The sequence below is a fragment of the Heterodontus francisci genome, chromosome 11, assembly GCF_036365525.1.
Source record: "Heterodontus francisci isolate sHetFra1 chromosome 11, sHetFra1.hap1, whole genome shotgun sequence".
In the NCBI taxonomy this organism is placed as follows: domain Eukaryota; kingdom Metazoa; phylum Chordata; class Chondrichthyes; order Heterodontiformes; family Heterodontidae; genus Heterodontus; species Heterodontus francisci.
This window is the reverse complement of record NC_090381.1, coordinates 28,249,624-28,269,507: the sequence shown is the minus strand read 5'-3', so window position 1 is coordinate 28,269,507 and position 19,884 is coordinate 28,249,624. Positions and strand designations below refer to the sequence as shown.

At 46.2% G+C, this 19,884-nt stretch overlaps 1 protein-coding gene across 2 annotated transcripts in view; it reads left to right on the top strand.

The window, feature by feature from the left end:
* Positions 1–19,884, top strand: part of crocc2 (ciliary rootlet coiled-coil, rootletin family member 2) — a 490,923-nt gene that overhangs the window by 270,667 nt on the left and 200,372 nt on the right. For both annotated transcript variants that reach the window (XM_068041847.1, XM_068041848.1), the window contains one exon: positions 18,260–18,490. In XM_068041847.1, coding sequence (XP_067897948.1) covers positions 18,260–18,490 — 231 coding nt within the window. The remainder of the gene's footprint in view (positions 1–18,259; positions 18,491–19,884) is intronic.

Genomic DNA, 19,884 nt, shown 5'->3' with positions numbered 1-19,884 from the left:
TCTGACATGTGAGAGCACATCCGTTGCTCCTGATCTAAGTAGAACCTCCTTTCCTGTGACTTCTGAGGCCCTGCCTGGCTGAGCAGGGCTATGACTAACCTCCATCCTCCGAAGGGTACTTCCCACAGCTGCCTCTGCTTCTGTCACCTCCTCCTGCTCACTTGTAATGTGTTCATCACCCAGTGCCACCGTATCTATGTGCACACGAGGACTCACTGAGGTGACTGTATCTGTGTGGTGGAGAGTGCACCTGTAAGGTGTGACAGTACTTGTTCTGTGGTGTGGTCTTGCAGCACTTGGCCCGGTGAGGGTGCAGGAATCAGTCTTTGCACCTCAATGTCAGAACCCACAGGAGACACAAGGAGCTGGATTTCAATTCTGGGTTTGGAACCCCGATGTCACAGTTGTTCCCTCAACGTCACAGTCATTTCCCCGATGTCACAGTCATTTCTGGGTCCTGACCTTGCACTGCTGCGGCAACACGCACGGGTTGCAATTTTAAAATGGTAAGAGTTAATCGGCCTAGAGTTGCATTCAATGTCCAATTAGCGGTGGCAGATGTATGAAGGAGGCGGGTGAGAGGTAGCAGTGGGCCCAATTTAAAGGGCCCTTCATCTCCAGGATGCAAGGAGGAGCTGAGCAGAGGGCAGTGGGCTAGGAGGCCCCCTGTGCTAGGGCAGCCCCTCATTTTGCTAATACCTCACTTGAGATGCTACTCGAGGTGGTGACAGCATGGAGAAGCACTCTGTTTCCTGTCAGCAGCACAAGAAAGCCTACAAGACTCACCAAGAAGGGATGGCTGGAGGTGTCTCACAAGACCAGCAGCAGAGGAATGATGAGGAGGAACTGGGTCTAGTGCAGAAAACGTTTCAATGACCTGCTTAGGTCTGACAAGGTGAGCAGAGTTACTTGAGATTCTGTGGAGTTAGGGGATGAGAATGGAGGAATACATTCATCTCGTATAGTCCACAGTGCCTCGGTGATTTAAGTGCATGTGTTGCTCCATTGAGAGAGAGGCCAACCTCTTGGACAGCCATAGTCTTCCTCACTCAGAGTGGATGCAGGAACAGCCCACTGACTTGCACAGGATGCACAGTCTGTAGCAGTGACCGGTCAGTGGCATAAATAGTGAAAAAGAAGCATGGAGCGGATGCCAGCTACACCCCAGCTGATGCTCACCTTTAGCGATCAAGGGCGCCATGAAAAAGCTGAGGAGGCAACTGATGGTGATGAGAAGGTCACCCCTCACGGGGCTGCATCATCATCAGCCACCTCCATGACCCCTCCAATGGAGGAAGCATCTGTAGAGTTATACTCTGTGACAGAGGCTGCCCCCCGCCACCCCCCAACATTGCTGGTGCAGCAGACATTGGAGGTAAATTAAAAGCAAAATACTGTGGATGCTGGAAATCTGAAATAAAAATAGAAAGTGCTGGAAAGTCGGAGGTGCTCCCCACCAGCACCTCCACACCAAGACCAACCACCGCTGGCATCTCAGTCCCTGCCAGGCATGCAAGGGACTGCCTCTACCTCATCCTCAGCCAGAGGTGGAGCAACTTGTAGGAGTGGCCTTGAGTGCAGGCCACCATGTCGGTAATGTCACTTTGTGGGTCACTTGGGTGTGTCTGTTATATATGACAGCATACTGTCAAGCAATAAAGCACTGGGCATGTTGTTGCACTAGGCATACCTGTATGTTTCTGATTCATCATAGCAAGACGCGGGAGAATGGGAAATAAGGGTTGACAGAGCGGCAAAGCAATGGAGTGTTGTGGGGAAGAGTGTTTCAGGTGAGGACTCTGGAGTCTTGCAGTGTTTGTGCCATTGGAAGGTTGCTGACTTTTGCTGCTATGTGATGATTGCTCTCACTCAAATGGAGCAGACTCTGCTCTCCAAATGTCCTGCAGTCTGAGAGTCGCTCAGGTCAAAAGTCTCTGCATCAGAGTGGCCCTGACATCCCTGCCAACCTGATGAACACTCCATCTCCTGAGCCTGCCACATCCCTGCAAAGCATGGGGACCGCTCTTCAGTTTTCCTTCAGCCATTTCCTCCTCCTCGTCTTCCTCCTCCTCTTCTTCCTCCTACCAGATGTGCTGTTCCAGTGCTTCTTCCTCCTCAAAGTCCGCACCTGTCTGGAGGGCCATGTAATGGAGGGCTCAGCAGACCACCACAAAGTGCAAGACCCTTGAGGGAATGTACTGGAGGGTGCTGCCTGACCCTTAGTGTCTCTTAGCCTCTGTAGAGAGTGATGCACTAGAATCATCAGCCATCTCTATAAGGGATGAACTTCATCCACTAACATCCATCTTCACATTTCCGATGGCTCCTAAAAGAGCTGTGGCACCTGCGATTGCTGAAGGATAAAGGCATCATGGCAGCTTCCAGGATAGCGTGCACACATCTGCATAAGCGCTTGCTGTAGTCACATACCAGCTTAACATTTATTCAGGAATCACCCCGCTGTTAGTCAGTGCCTCGATGGCATATGGGTGCAATCAATGAGCTCCTGCACCTGGGGGTATCCAGCGAGGGAGACAAATTCCACTGCCCTTTGAGCTTGAGTGCTGATATCTGCCTTGAATTCGACAAAACCTCCTGTCACTCGAACAGAGCATCTGTCACCTCAGTGATGCAATGATGTAGTGCTGCCTGCAGGATGCCACCAATGTCTGCTGCTACTCCTTGGAAGGAGCCAGTTGCAAAAAAACTGCAAGGTCACCGTGACGTTTAGAGCCACGGGTAGGTCATGGCGACAGTTCCTCCAAACCCTCGGATGACCCTCAACGAGGGCACAGAGGTCAGCAACCATCTGTCTGGACAGTCGCAGCATTCTGTGGCGCTGAGGCTCCGCCATGTCCAGGCAGCTTCTCCTTTGGCGGTAGACCCTACGCTGAGGGAATGACCTTTGTTGCCTTCTGCTCCTCCTTCTTCCTCCCCATTTCAGAGCAGCTTAATCCCATTTCCTCTTATGCCCTTCCTTCTTTTCCATTGGAATGTGGAGTCTTTCTGAAACCCCATCTGTCATGAACCCATGAGACTCATAAGCAGAAGGACCCATCCACCCTTCCCCAACCCTCTGCCAGAGCCAGCCCTCCAAATTCCCTTGTCAAGAATGAAAAGATATGAGAGATAATTCTTCTCACTCAGCATAGCTAGTTGCCTGTGAATGAGGGTCTTCTCTGAGCCTTCCCTCTTTATTAGTGCCTCTTGCTGTTGTCCTGCCATTCTAAATTGCTCCCCACTGTGTCACTGCCTCCTCCTCCCTGTCATTATTGAGACTCTGTGTGGATCCTGCGCCTTGGAAATTGGTCCTTAATGAGCTGACAACCAGCTTGTTAAAAGGCTTAACAGGCCATTTATGTAGTTCGGGTGGTTTGCCTCTTCTGGCTCCCGTCGGAGGCTTTTAAACTTGGAGCCGGTTTCGTATCAGAAAACTGGCATGCCAACTCATGGGGCAGGTTTAAGTAAATGCCTGCCCCTGATCCCACCCTCTCATTCAAATAAAAATCCCACTCAAAAAGAGATGATGTGAATTAGCCTTGGAAATCAGTGCTGAGGTTTCTCAATGCAGCTAAGTCTTTGGCCCAATGTCAGACAGGCTGGAGTGCAATGTGCCCCCAGTTCCTATTCACCCTTTCCACCAGGGATGCCCATCTCGCCTTCCCTGATTTGCTGATGGTCAACGACCCTGGCGATCTCCATGGCTCCCTCTTCCATGCTGGTGATGATGTGCAGGAAGGGTGCTGTCTGTGACCTTTTGCGGGCATTGTGAGCCCATTCCTACTGCAAGGAAAAAGGAGAGATAAGGCCTCCATGGCCAATGGCAGTGACTCATTTTCATAAGAAGCTGCATGAGACAGTGTTGGCAGGACCTCAACAGCACTAGGGCTCTGAGTCTTATTGAGGAGTCACTAGTGCCCTGGGCACACATTCCTTCTATGTTCAGGAGCAGCATGCACCCAGACTCTTCAACTGATGTGGCTGCTGGAGTCCTGTCCTAAGGGTCTGGCATTGCACTCACCTTGTCAGAGCAAATAAGGCCATTGAACCTGTTCCGGCACTGGACCTAGCTCTTCTGAACCACACTGTCTGCTCACTGTCTATGCCTCCTTCATCCATGCCTACTTGGTCTGGGAGGGTGGCCTTCTCCTGCCATACACTAGAAAGAGGATTTCCCTCCTCTCCCTCAGTGCCTTGAGGAGGACCTCCAGGTTGGCATCTGGTTCCAGCACTCTGCCTCTCCTGCTCCATCAGTGATGGTACCACAGTAATTTATTGAGTAAAACAGCAACCACAGTAATGGCTGCTATGATGGGTTTAAATTGGGCCTGCTCTCTTTCTATCCTGCCTCATTTCAGACACCCCAAGGTCACTAATTGGCTGTCCAACCCGCCCTCCACCCAATTAACAGTCCACCCCCATGAAAACTGGGGGGATGTGACTGCTTCCCCCCGCGTGTGTGATTGGGGTCTGGAAACAGTCCCAATGTCAGCTTCCGGCCCCCAGAAGGAAAATCAGGTCCTGTGGTTGTTGGGTTAGGAGGTGTATAGTTGTAATGTGTAATACTGTAAATAAATGCTTATAAAATTGGCTCCAGTTCTAACCTTCACCAACTGGCTCTCTGGAATATAACACCCTGTATGAAATTCACCATTCATTTTCTATGTTCTGCTTTCTTTTATGGCTCCTTCTTGATTAGAGTCATGGAGAGATACAGCACTGAAACAGGCCCTTCAGCCCACCAAGTCTGTGCCAACCATCAACCATCCATTTATACTAATCCTGCATTAATCCCATATTCCCTACCATTACTAGGGGCAATTTACAATGGCCAATTACCTATCAACCTGCAAGTCTTTTGGCAGTAGGAGGAAACTGGAGTACCCAGCAGAAACCCACGCAGTCACAGGGAGAACTTACATACTCCACACAGGCAGTATCCAGAACCGAACCCAGGTCGCTGGAGCTGTGAGGCTGCAGTGCTAACCACTGTGCTACTGTGCCACCTGGGCTTGTTTTCACTGGAGTTTAGAAGAGTGAGGGGAGACTCGATTGAAGTATATAAGAAGGTCTTGACAAGATGGATGTGGAGAGGATGTTTCCTCTTGTGGGGGAGTCCACGACGAGGGGACACTGTTTTAAAATTAGGGGCTGCCCTTTTAGGACAGAGATGAGGAGAATTTTTTTCTCTCAGAGGGTTGTGCGACTTTGGAACTCTCTGCCTCAGAAGTTGGTGGAGGCGGGGTCATTGAATATTTTTAAGGCGGGGGTAGATAGATTCTTGTTAGGCAAGGAAATCAATGGTTATCGGGGGTAGTTGGGAGTGTGGAATTCAAGACACAAAGAGATCAGCCATGACCTTATTGAATGGCGGAGCAGGCTAGAGGGGCCGAATGGCCTACTTCTGTTCCTAATTCTTATGTTCGTGTGTAAACGTGGGAGGCATGATTGGGAAACTTGCAGATGATACAAAAATTGGCTGTGTCGTTGATAGTGAAGAGGATAGCTGTAGACTCCAGAATGATATCAATGGTTTGGTTGGGTGGGCGGAAAAATGGCAGATGGAATTCAATCCATATAAGTGTGAGGTAACGCATTTAGGGAAGGCAAACAAATCAAGGGAATACACAATAAATGGGAGGATACTGAGAGGGGTAGAAGAAGTGGGAGACCTTGGAGTGCATGTCCACAGGTCCCTGAAGGTGGCAGGACAGGTAGATAGAGTGGTGAAGACGACATATGGAATGCTTTCCTTTATAGGCCGAGGTATAGAATACAAAAGCAAGGATGTATTGCTGGAATTATATAAAATGCTGGTTAGGCCACAGCTGGAGTATTGCGTACAGTTCTGGTCACCACATTCCAGGAAGGACATAATTGCTCTGGAGAGAGTACAGAAGAGATGTACAAGAATGTTACCAACATACGAACAAGGAGCAGGAGTATTCCACTCAATCCCTCGAGCCTGCTCCGCCATTCAATAAGTTCATGGCTGAACTGATTTCTCCACATTACCACCTACCCTCGATAACCTTTCACCCCTTGCTTATCAAGAATCTATCTACCTCTGCCTTAAACATATTCAAATACACTGCTTCCACTGCCTTTTGAAGAAGAGAGTTCTAAAGACTCACGACCCTCTGAGCGAAAAAATTTCTCCTCATCTCTGTCTTAAATGGGCAACCCCTTATTTTTAAACAGTGACCCCTATTTCTAGATTCTCCCACAAGGGGAAACATCCTTTCCACATCCACCTTGTCAAGACCCCTCAGGATCTTGTATGTTTTAATCAAGTCACCTCTTACTCTTCTAAATTCCAGCGGATACAAGCCTAGCCTGTCCAATCGTTCCTCATAAGATAGCCTGCCCATTCCAGGTATCGATCTAGTAAACTATCTTTGAACTGCTTCCAACACATTTACATCCTTCCTTAAATAGGGACACCAATACTATACACAGTACTCCAGATGTGGTCTCACCAATGCCCTATATAGCTGAAGCATAATCTCCCTACTTTTGTATTCAATTCCCCTCGTGATAAACGATAATATTCTATTTGCTTTCCTCATTATGTACTGTACCTGCATACTAACCTTTTGCGATTCATGCACGAGGACACACAGATCCCTCTGCATCTCAGAGCTCCGCAATCTCTCACCATTTAGATAATATGCTTCTTTGTTATTCTTCCAGCCAAAATGGACAACTTTGCATTTTCCCACATCATACTCCATCTGCCAGATTTTTGCCTACTCACTTAACCTATCTATATCCCTTTGTAGCCTCCTTATGTCCTCTTCCCAACCTACTTTCCTACCTATCTTTGTGTCATCAGCAAATTTGGCAACCATACCTTCGGTCCCTTCATCTAAGTCATTTATATAAATTGTAAAAAGTTGAGCCCCAGCACAGATCCTTGTGACACACCACTTGTTACATCTTGCCAACCAGACCATGACCTATTTATATCTTCTCTCTGTTTCCTGTTAGCTAGTCAATCTTCTATCCATGCCAATATGTTATCCCCTGCACCATGAGCTTTTATTTTTTGCAATAACCTTTGATGTGGCATCTTATCAAATGCCTTCTGGAAATCTAAGTACAATACATCCACCAGTTCCCCTTTATCCACAGAACATGTAATTCCCTCAAAGAACTCCAACAAATTGTTTAAACTTGATTTCCCTTTAACCAAACCATGTTGACTCTGCCAGATCACCTTCAATTTTTTTAAGTGCCCTGCTATAACATCTTTAATAATAGCTTCTAACATTTTCCCTCAGACAGATGTTAAGCTAACTGGCCTGTAGTTTCCTACTTTCTGTCTCTCTCCCTTTTTGAATAAAAGAGTTACATTTGCTATTTTCCAGTCTAGCGGAACCGTCCCTGAATCTAGGGAATTTTGGAAAATTAAAACTAACGCATCAACTATCTCACTAGCCACTTCTTTTAAGACCCTAGGTTGAAGTCCATCAGGATGTGGGGACTTGTCAACCCGTAGCTCCAACAATTTGTTTAATACCACTTCACTGGTGATCGTAATTTTCTTGAGTTCCTCCCTCCCTTCCATTTCCTGACTTACAGCTAATTGTGGGACATTACTTGTATCCTCTGTAGTGAAGACCTATGCAAAATACCTTTTAGATTTAGAGATACAGCACTGAAACAGGCCCTTCGGCCCACCGAGTCTGTGCCGACCATCAACCACCCATTTATACTAATCCTACACTAACCCCACATTCCTACCACATCCCCACCTGTCCCTAAATTTCCCTACCACCTACCTATACTAGGGGCAATTTATAATGGCCAATTTACCTACCAACCTGCAAGTCTTTTGTCTTGTGGGAGGAAACCGGAGCACCCGGAGAAAACCCACGCAGACACAGGGAGAACTTGCAAACTCCACACAGGCAGTACCCAGAATTGAACCCGGATTGCTGGAGCTGTGAGGCTGCGGTGCTAACCACTGCGCCACTGTGCCGCCCCTGTTCAATTCATCTGTCATCTCCTTATTATCCATTATTAATTCCCCAGACTCACTTTCTATCGGGGCGGCACAGTGGCGCAGTGGTTAGCACCGCAGCCTCACAGCTCCAGGGACCTGGGTTCGATTCTGGGTACTGCCTGTGTGGAGTTTGCAAGTTCTCCCTGTGTCTGCGTGGGTTTCCTCCGGGTGCTCCAGTTTCCTCCCACATGCCAAAGACTTGCAGGTTGATAGGTTAATTGGCCATTATAAATTGCCCCTAGTATAGGTAGGTGGTAGGGAAATATATAGGGACAGGTGGGGATGTGATAGGAATATGGGATTAGTGTAGGATTAGTATAAATGGGTGGTTGATGGTCGGCACAGACTCGGTGGGCCGAAGGGCCTGTTTCAGTGCTGTATCTCTAAACAAACTAAACTAAACGTTCACTTTGTTAATTCTTTTCTTTATTAAATAGCTATAGAAACTCTAACTATCTGTCTTTATATTTCTAGCTAGCTTTCTCTTGTACTCTAATCTTACCTTCCTTATCAATCTCTTCGTCAATCTTTGCTGTGTTTTATATTCTGTCCAATCTTCTGACCTGCCATCCATCTTTGCGCAATTATATGCTTTTTCTTTAAGTTTGATACTATCTTTAACTGTTTTAGTTAACCATGGATGGCAGGTTGGAATTTTTCTTTCTCATTGAAATGTATCTATTCTGCGTATTCTGAGATATCCCCTTAAATGTATCTCTATTGACCTATCCCTTAACCTAATTTGCCAGTTTACTTTAGCTAGCTCTGCTTTCATTCCCTCATAATTGCCCTTATTTAAGTTGAAAATACTGGTCTTGGACTCACTCTTCTCTCTCAAATTGAATGTAAAATTCAATCATATTATGTTGCCAGGGCTTGAAAGTTGCAGCTATGAGGAAAGATTGGATCAGCTAGAGCTATTTTCTTTAGAACAGAGGAGGCTGAGGGGTGACTTAATTGAGGTGTGCAAAATTATGAGGGGCCTAGATAGAGCAGACAGGAAGGACCTGTTTCCCCTAGCGGAGGTCAATTACCAGGGGCCACAGAGTTAAGATTGGTAGAAGGATTAGAGGGGACATGAGGAAAACCTTTTCACCCAGAAGGTGGTGGGCGTCTGGAATTCACTGCCAGGAACAGTGGTGGAGGCAGAAACCCTGAACTCTTTTAAAAGATATCTGGACATGCACCTACAGCGCTGTCACCCAAGGGTATGGACCAGGTGCTGGCAGGTGGGATTAGATTGGGCAGCTAGTTTTTTTGGCCGGCACAGACACGGTGGGCTGAATGGCCTCCTTCTGTGCTGTAATTTTTCTATGGTTCTGTGGTTCTAATAATAGTGTTGCATGAAAAAGAACCATATTGAAGAGTATGGAGAAGAGAGTGGGATTCAACTAGGTAGCTAATGTGGAGAGAAACACGAGCTTAAACTTGATGGGCCTTCGGGCTTGTTTCTGCTCTGTAACATTCTGTGATCCTTTGCACTCTCAACCAGATGTCACCAATAAGTTTTGATGAATACTACATTGTATTAAGAAAGCATGCTAAAGAATATCATAGGCAGTTCAACATTATTTGAATAATAATTTGTCCACCTTGAAATCTTAGCCTAGATCTCATAATGTCATTGGAAGTATGACAAAAGCACTTCCACCCCCAGTGAAGTGACTTAGCCAATTTTCTGGGGTCAGAGAGATTTGAATAATTTTGGTGGGGTTGCTAGTTTTCACTTTGATCATATTTAGAGACAGCTAGCCTTGAAGGGCTACTGCGGCATAACATGGCCGAAAAGCCATCTGGCAATTTTTTTTTTAAAAGCATCTAAGCCTAAATAAAAGATTGCTTCGTGATTGTTTACGTAGACATTCCAGTGTTTACCACTGAAATGTCCCCATCCCCACACCTCCAATTTCATGGCAGTGCTGAACTCCAGGGACAGGCATGGATTTCTTGGACTCGGTGTTGCTTTGGTGCAAATGATGTAAAATATGTCAGATGATGTGTTTTTACCATTAGTCCGTCATTACAAAATGTCCACCCGTAGCCTTGGACTTGCAGCAGGAAATTGCTGAGATGTGAAAATGGGCAGAGCACAGTTCTGACCTATTTCATGCCCTTGCTCGTTCCGGTTCTGTCAAAAAATCGACAGCTGAAAAATGGAAAATATAAACCTTAACATCTGTTGGTGATGGCTAGTTCTTCACAGATGATGATTGTTACGAGAGCACTTCTATTTTTTATAAAGTGCGTTTTTGAGGACTTATAGTTGAATTATAGACATTGATTCATCTGGAAGCTTGAAGAGATGCTGAACTTCGTGTTTTTTTTAAAAAGAGGTCACCAGAAGGCTTCTTGGAGTTGGCTTGTAAACGAGCCCTTACTGGAAGGCACCTGTTTTCAGATAAAATTCCAGCAGGGAGCTTGTTGTATTGACTTGGAGATGATGTTTACAGAGAAGTGACAGGTCAAGATTTATAGAGGTCAGAAGGCTTGACTTCTGGAATGTTTTTGGTTTCACTTTGAATTATTAAAAATGACAGTTGGGTTTTTGCCTGCCAAGGAAACCCAGCTCATCTTTTTCTGTCCCTTTGAAATAAACCCTGCGGGTCCCATGTGTCAGTCTCCTCTTTCCTCCTATATCTGAAGAAACTCTGCATATTGAATGTGTGGGAACTAAAACCCCTGTTGCTGCATCTCTGCTGTAAGGCCTGTCTGAAACCCCTGTTGCTGCATTTCTACTGTAAGACCTGTCTGAAACCCCTGTTACTGCATTTCTGCTGTAAGGCATATTGGAAGCCTCTGTTGCTGCATTTCTTGGAAAGCCTACCCAAACCTATCTTCAACATTGCCAAGGAAGATCCCAGTGATAGCTGTCTATACACATTTGGGACGCCAAACCAGATCAGAGGACATCTTTCCATATCTTCTCATTTTTCTTTAAGAATGAGCAAGTATTCAGGATAAGTGCTTTTTTTGACTTTTTTTTGTAACAGAGCTAACTGGTGTGTGTGTAAGGTAAAATAGGAACTTTTATACTTCAATCTGTGTGTTTATGCTTTGTTTCATTACTGGTTAAGACTTGTTTTATAATAAACTGATAATTTTGTTGTTTATTAAAGAAACCTGGTTGGTGTGTTTTATTCTGGGAAAAATAGAGTATATGATTGACCATATCGGGAAGTGAGAATATTTAAATATATGCTGTGACCTGTGGAGAACTGGGACTGGAATAAACAGTGCACTCCTCCCGCCTCAGTCGTAACAAAATCAAGGGAAGATTCAGCTCTATGGGCGCAGGCAGGCTCATTGGTGGCTAAACAGTTCAATTCTAGATCTGCAGACTCTTGAGCATTTGGAGCACAGGAATTCTTGAACTGGAGGAGCCCAGGCAGCAGCAGCTTTCTTCCATGTTCAACGTTTCTCGCAAACAGCTATGCATCTTAAGGACTCAAACCTGTGCATAACATTTCTGGTTTTTGAGCGCCAATTGTTCCTGTCAGCAGCTTCCTGATCCCTCGCCTATCGTTTGATGTCAGCCAAGGAGAGCTGTTTGTTCCGCTGGTCCTTGAAATGTTTTTGCAGAGCACCTCGATTTCCCTTCCTGAGGCACAGTTCTCCAGACAGCACTGCTTTTGGCATTCTGGTGTCCCCCCCCAACTCCATGTGTGACACATGCCCTGTCCAGCACAGCTGTCCTTGTCAGAAAATGCTCTCAATGCTGGGTAAATTTTCTCTTCTAAGGACTTCAATATTTGGAATGTACTCCCACTATTTGATACTCATGATGGAGGAAAAGCAGCATTGATAGAAGCTTTCAAATAGCTTAATTTGTTTACTGTACAGGACCCATGATTCTGAGCCATACAAGATGGTAGTGACAACAACAGCTCTGTACACCTGGATTTTCATGAAAGTGCACAAGGAGTGATTTTTCCAGACTCACTTAGAGAGGTGACCAAAAGGCTTTGGACAAGCGATTATCAATGTCTTTGCTGATGGAGGCATCATTTGAAATAACACTGCCCAGATATGTGAATTGATCAAGTTTTGAGATTTTTGTCATCGATATTGATCTGTGGTGGATTGTAATTATCATGGGGTGGGTGCTGGAACAACTCTTCTATTTTCTTCAGGCTGATGGTAAGGCCGAATGCCTTTGCTGCTTCTGAGAAACAGTTCACGATGAGCTGTCGTGCTTCCTGTGTGTGGGCCACAAGGGCACAATCATCAGCAAAAAGAAGTTCCAAGATGTGCCCTTGTGTGGTCTTAGTAAGGGCAAAGAGTCGTGGTAGATTGAAAAGACTGCCATATGTTTGGAAGCGGATATAAATACCTTCTGTTAAATCTTTCTTGGCCTCCTGAAGCATAATGCTGAAGAAGATGGAAAAGAGGGTCAGTGCAAGAACACACCCTTGTTTTACACCATTGGAAATAGGGAAGCTGTCAGAAAGTGCTCCATTCAGTTTCACCTGACCTTTCTGTCCTACATGCAGCTGTCAGAGTACCTCCCGGAACTTAGGTGGGCAACCCAGTCTAGACAGTACTTCCCACAGTCCATCCCAGCTGACCGTTTTGAAGGCCTTTGTGAGGTCCATGAAGGAAACATATAGGCCCATGTTCTGTTCCCTGCAGTTTTCTTGGATCTGTCGCAGTACAAAGACCATATCCGTAGTTCTCCTGCATGACCTAGGGTTTCCTCAACGATTGTTCCTGCAATGGAGAGCAAGGTAATCCCTTTGTAATTTGAGCAGTCTGACTTTTCCCCCTTGTTTCTGTAGAGGCGACAATCACTGCATTGCGAAGGTCCTGTGGCACTGTCCCTTTCTCCCAGCAAGCCATAAACAGCTCTGTGACCTTGTTGAGAAATGCGCTTCCTCCCTGTTTGTACACCTCTGCTGGAATACCGTTGATTCCTGAGGCCTTGTGGGATATCAATAGTGTTATAGCACTTGCGATCTCTTCGCATGCCAGGCTTTCATCTAACTCAAACTTTGTTTCCCTTTGTGATATCCTCGCTATTGAAGCTTCCTGCCTCGTCCTTTCATCCCCAAGAGGCTTTAAAAGTGCTTTGACCATCAAATTACAATGGCCCCTTTGTCAGTAAGCAGGGTTGTGCCGTCAGACGATCGCAGTGGTGCCTTTGTCAGATGGAACGGTCTGTAAACGGTCTTCAAGGACTTGCAAAAAGATCTCATGTCACCTCTGTGTGTGTAACTCTGTGACTTCTCCGCCAGTGCTTGCCACCAGTCATTTTGAACGACGCGAAGTTTGGTTTGTAGGGTACTGCAGGCTTCCCTATAAGCGGTTTTTGCAGATTGGTCACCTGGTCTCACAAAAAGTTTCATATAACAGGAGCGAATCTTGGATTCCTGAGTCGTTTTCATCTGACCGTTTTCTTACTGAGTAATCGACCACTTCCACAGTTGTTTCCTGAAGAACCAATTGGAGCAACTTCCACTGTACACCCGGTCTGTTTCAGCATCTGGGAACATGCTATAGTTGAACTTAATTTCCAATTTACTCTCGAGTTCTGCTTTAACCTCTGGCAGACCTATGCAGTGAACTTGGAGTTTCTTCAATTCTGGGCCCTTTCTCTTGGTACGTAGCTTAATTTTGAGGGTGACCTTTGCTCAGACCAGTCTGTGATCGGTACTGGGCATAACTCTAGTCTGAATACATCTCTGATTTCTTGTTCCAGTTTAGAATGTTTATTTATTTATTGATACAGCACTGAAACAGGGCCCTTCGGCCCACCGAGTCTGTGCCGACCATCAACCACCCATTTATACTAATCCTACATTAATCCCATATTCCTATCACATCCCCACCTTCCCCTACCTATACTAAGGGCAATTTATAATGGCCAATTTACCTATCAACCTGCAAGTCTTTGGCTGTGGGAGGAAACCGGAGCACCCGGCAAAAACCCATGTGGTCACAAGGAGAACTTGCAAACTCTGCACAGGCAGTACCCAGAATCGAACTCGGGTCGCTGGAGCTGTGAAGCTGCAGTGCTAACCACTACGCCACTGTGCCACCTGAATGTAATCCAAGAGGTGCCAGTGTTTTGAACATGGACGTCTCCAGGTGGTTTCGAATCTGGCCTTCTGCTGGAACAGAGTATTGATGATGCTGAGTTTATGCTCAGTGCAGAATTTCAGAAGCAAATGACCATTGTCATTGCAATTGCTGATGCCATGCCCACCCCGCACGCCTTTCCAGGATTCTTAGATTCGACCAACTCTTGCATTAAAATCCCCCAGTATGATGAACCTATCATTGGCATTGGTCTTATGAAGAAGGTTGTGCAGATCGTGGTAAAATCCTTCTTTTACAACAAGATCAGCCTGTAGCGTGGGGGCATATATGCTGATGATGGTGGAAAACTGGTTGTGTTGAATTGGCAGTTGAAGGGACATGAGACAATCAGCATGACCGATGGGAAGGCCGTGGAGCTCGCTTGCAATCGTATTCTTTATCATAAAGCCGACACCGAATAGGCGTCATTCCTCCTTGGCTTTCCCTAACCAATAAACTATGTAGCCTGCGCTGTATTCTGTCAATGAACCTTGTTTTGCAAAGCAAACTTTGCTGAGTACCATGATATCAAGGTCAAGCTGAGCTAGTTCTCTGGCAACTAGCGCAGATCAGCTTGTTGTCATCTGCATCAGTCATTGTACGAACATCCCAATAGGCAAATTTCAAAATGTTCTGGCCTATTTTGTTACTTCATTCCTTTGTGCCGCTTGACAGATGCCCGTTGACCAAGGTAATCCAACCAGGTAAGGTTGAGACGAGCAATAAAAACAGAAAATGCTGGAAAACCCAGCAGGTCTGGCAGCATCTGTGGAGACAGAAGCAGAGTTAATGTTTCAGGTCAGTGACCCTTCTTCAGAACTGGCAGATATAAGAAATGTAAAAGATTTTAAGCAAGTAAAGTGGGGGTGGGGCAAGAGATAACAAAACAGAAGATGTAGATAGGACAAGGTCACTGAATAGCTGACCAGAAGGTCATGGAGCAAAGGCAAAAAATATGTTAATGGTGTGCTGAAAGACAAAGCATTAGTACAGATAGGGTGTTAATGGACTGAAAACTGAACAGCCACAAGCACAAACATGAAAAAATCAGTGGGTAGGCACAGTAGAAACAAACTGAACAACCTAAAATAAAAAAACACAAAAAAGAAAAGACAAAAGAAAAAATAACTAAAGATAAAAGTAAAATGAGGGGCCCATCATGCTCTGAAATGATTGAACTCAATGTTCAGTCCGGCAGGCTGTAGCGTGCCTAATCAGTAAATGAGATGCTGTTCCTCAAGCTTGTGTTGATGTTCACTGGAACACTGCAGCAATCCCAGGACAGAGATGTGAGCATGACAGCAACCGGAAGCTCGGGGTCATGCTTTCGGACTGAGCGGAGGTGTTCCGCAAAGCGGTCACCCAATCTACATTTGGTCTCCCCAATGTAGAGAAGACCTCATTTTGAGCAGCGAATACAGTATACTACATTGAAAGAAGTACAAGTAAATTGCTGCTTCACCTGAAAGGAGTGTTTAGGGCCTGGGATAGTGAGGAGAGAGCAGGTAAATGGGCAGGTATTACACCTCCTGCACTTGCAGGGGAAGGTGCCGTGGGAAGGGGATGAGGTGGTGGGTGTAATGGAGGAGTGGACCAGGGTGTTACGGAGGGAATGATCCTTTCGGAATGCTGACAAGGGAAGGGAGGGAAAGATGCCTTTGGTAGTGGCATCACACTGGAGGTGGCGGAAATGGTGGAGGATGATCCTTTGAATATGGAGGCTGATGGGGTGGAAAATGAGGACAAGGGGAACCCTGTCATGGTTCTGGGTGGGAGGTGAAGGGGTGAGGGTAGAGGTGCAGGAAATGGGCAGGACACGGTTGAGGGCCCTGTCAACCACAGTAGGGGGGAATCGTCGGTTAAGGAAAAAGGAAGACATATCAGAAGCGCTGTCATGGAAGGTAGCATCATCAGAGCAGATGCGTCGGAGACGGAGAAACTGGGAGAATGGAATGGAGTCCTTACATGAGTTAGGGTGTGAAGAAATGTAGTCGAGGTAGCTGATGGAGTCGGTGGGCTTATAACGAATATTAGTAGACAGTCTATCCCCAGAGATGGAGACAGAGAAGTCGAGGAAGGGAAGGAAAGTGTCGGAGATGGACCATGTAAAGGTGAGAGAAGGGTGGAAATTAGAAGCAAAGTTGATAAAGTTTTCCTCTTCGGGGTGGGAGCAGGAAACGGCACCGATACAGTCATCAATGTACTGGGAAAAGAGTTGGGGGAGGGGGCCTGAGTAGGACTGGAACAAGGAATGTTCAACATATCCCAAAAAAGACAGACATAACTAGGGCCCTTGTGGGGGTACCCATAGCAACACCTTTTACTTGAAGGAAGTGAGTGGAGTTGAAGGAGAAGTTGTTCAATGTGAGAACAAATTCAGCCAGTCAGAGGAGGGTGGCGGTGAATGGGGACTGGTTGGGCCTCTGTTCAAGGAAGAAGCAGTGAGCCCTCAGACAGTCCTGGTGGGGGATGGAGGTGTAGAGAGATTGGATGTCCATAGTGAAGAGGAGGCAGTTGGTGCCAGGTAACTGGAAATTGTCAAAATGACGTAGGGCATCAGAAGAGTCACAGATGTAGGTGGGAAGAGACTGGACCAGCGGAGAAAAGATAGAGACAAGATAGGAAGAAATAAGTTCAGTGGGGCAGGAACAGGCTGAAACAATGGGTCTGCCGGGACAGTCCCGTTTGTGGGATTTTTGGAAGGAGGTAGAAGCGGGCTGTCTGGGGTTGCAGGACTATGAGGTTGGAAGCTGCAGAGGGAAGATCTCGAGAGGAGATGAGGTCAGTGACAGTCCTGTGGACAGTCGCTTGATGTTTGGTGGTGGGGTCCGGGGGAAGTCGGAAGAAGTGTCTGAGAGTTGGCGCTGAGCCTCTGCAAGGTAGAGGTCGGTACGCCATATAACAACAGCACCACTCTTGTCTGCAGGTTTGATGACAATGTCGGGGTTAGACATGAGAATACGGAATGCGGCAAGTTCAGAGGGGGACAGGTTACAGTGAGTGAGGGGGACAGAGAAATTGAGAAATCCATAAACAGGACTGTCCCGGCAGACCTGCTGAGTTTTTCCAGCACTTTCTGTTTTTATTTCAGATTTCCAGCATCCGCAGTATTTTGCTTTTATTTGAGACAAGCAATGTTTGGATCGCCTTTTCTACACCTGTCTCCATTTGGAGCGAGCAGTGCTATTCCTAAAAAAGGCTGCTTGGTCGCTCAGAGTGCTGCCGAATGATGATGATGTCTCCAGGTCAACAGTCAGATGACCTATACTTCTGAGCTGTCTACATGCAGGATTGAGGCTGCGGCTGCCAGTGCCGTCGTGCTCCTGCAGTTATTGCTTCTCCCCCATCGCTGTAGGCCTTAGTCATCCTGCCTGCGCTTGGTTGGTTTAAAGTGAGTTTGCGCTGACTGATCTCACTCTTTAAGTTAAGGATTCCTCCGCAGTGGCTCAGCGGGCTGAGACAACCATGGCAACCACAAAGCTGTAGGCTTTACATCGGAGTTTCCTTCTCCTAACCTCTGCTGAAAGAGCCCCACCCAGAGTCATGGGTAAGTTTAAAATCAGAGTTTTCCCTCTCCTAGATGAATTGTCAACCACAGCAAACAAGATCCATCTACCTGAAGCAACTGGCTTTAGGGCACCAATTGTTGTTATTCTGAATGGTCAACCTCAATATTAAACCCCCTCTATAGATCCCTCCCCGTCTCAACATTAAACCCCCTCAGTAAATCCACACCTCAATATTAACTCCTTCAATAAAACCCCAGCTCAGGGTGAGGAGAAGCCCAAGAGCCAGGGGAGGGAGAGTCAAATTGTTACTTTACATCTATTGTTGCAAAATGAGATATGTATCACATGGAAAAATCAATCCCAACTTGACTTGAGTAGTTTCTTTGCCTGAAATAGGTTGAACCATATTGGCCAAAGGGCCATATTTGATAGAAACTGTTTCAATTTCAAATGGTTCTGATCTCAGTTTGGGAATCAGGACAGGGTGGGTTGACCCAAAAAATTTGGACAAAGTGGCTTTATCCACATCCTTTTGGAATCGGTAAGATATGTCTCTGGCTTCAAACTCGTTCTTGTTTCATTTAAACTGCCAGTTCGGAGTTGAGTGGAGCAAATAAGGCTTAAAACTTGGCAGTAATACCAGTTTGATTCTTCCATTCTCTGTTAGATGGAAGATGATAGATCAGCCCTGCAAGGACAGAAGAAAGAGATTGAAAAGGCGAAGGCTAACATCCAGGATGTGTTAGTCCGTGTAAAGCAGGAGAAAATGGAGCTGGACACGGAGAAACATGGGCTGGATCAGTCTCTGCAGATTGTGGAGGAGAGCCGGGAACAGCTGGAACATGAAATGCTGAGGCTCCAACGAGAGAAAAGTCAGCTTCAGGAGCAGCTCGGGCAGGTATGGGGGCATGAACTGGATGATAAAGTGCAGAAGCGGCACCTCTCATTGTTAATCTGTTTCGTATCTTTTATGTTGTGGTTGCTGGTGATGGTGGAAATGCTCAATGGGAACAGTGCTAAAAAAAGTGGTAATTTACCTGTAAAAAGAAATTCACCAACGCTGAAATAGATGAGGCAATCTATGAGGATTCATGTGCCTGATGTCAGGGGTGCATGTGAACTTGATATCCAGTTCAAAAACCAGGGGGTTATGGAGTCAAGTATACATCATTGAAGTTTATGGTCTTCCCATTGAAAAGCCAGATTGACCAATGACAAAGAAAGAATGATAATCCTACAGCTGGAGACCTGATGTTGAAACCTTCATCCATGTCTTTGTTATCTCTAGACTTGACTCTTCCAATGTGGTCCTGGCCAGCCTCCCATCTTTCACCCTACATGTACTTGAGGTCATCCAAAATCCTGCTGTCCATATCGTCGCTCACAGCAAGTTCCATTCGCGCATCATCCCTGTGCTCACTGACCAACATTGGCCTTCAGTCCGGCAATGACTCAATTTTAAAATTGAAATCCATGTTTTCAAATCCCTCCACCGCCTTGCTCCTTCCTACCTCTGTAACATTCTGCAGCCCTACAAATCTTCGAGATCTCTCTGCTCCTTCAATTTTGGCCTGTTGCCAACCCAGATTTTAATCGCTCTACCATTGGCAACCATGCCTTCAACTATCTAAACGAGAAGCTCTGGAATTCCCCCCTTAAACCTCTCGGCCTCTCTGACATTCTCTCCTTCTTTAAGACACTCCTTAAAACCTTTGACCAAGCTTTTGGTCACCTGTCCTAATGGGAGAGATTTTAACCTAAAAAAACAGTAGGTTTGTGTCAGGTTGGGGGCATGTGGTTAAAGAACAAAGAACAGTACAGCACAGGAACAGGCCATTCGGCCCTCCAAGCCTGTGCCGATCATGATGCCTGTCGAAAATAGAATCTTCTGCACTTCCGGGGTCCGTATCCCTCTATTCCCGTCCTATTCATGTATTTGTCAAGATGCCTCTTAAACGTCGCTTTCGTATCTGCTTCCACCACCTCCCCCGGCAGCAAGTTCCAGGCACTCACCACCTTCTGTGTATAAAACTTGCCTCGCACATCCCCTCTGAACTTTGCCCCTCGCACCATATACCTATGTTCCCCAGTAACTGACTCTTCCACCCGAGGAAAAAGCTGCTGACTATCCACTCTGTCAATACCGCTCATTACTTTGTAAACCTCGATCATGTCGCCCCTCAACCTCTGTCATTCCAGTGAAAACAATCCGAGTTTATCCAACCTCTCCTCATAGCTAATGCCCTCCAGACCAGGCAACATCCTGGTAAACCTCTTCTGTATCCTCTCCAA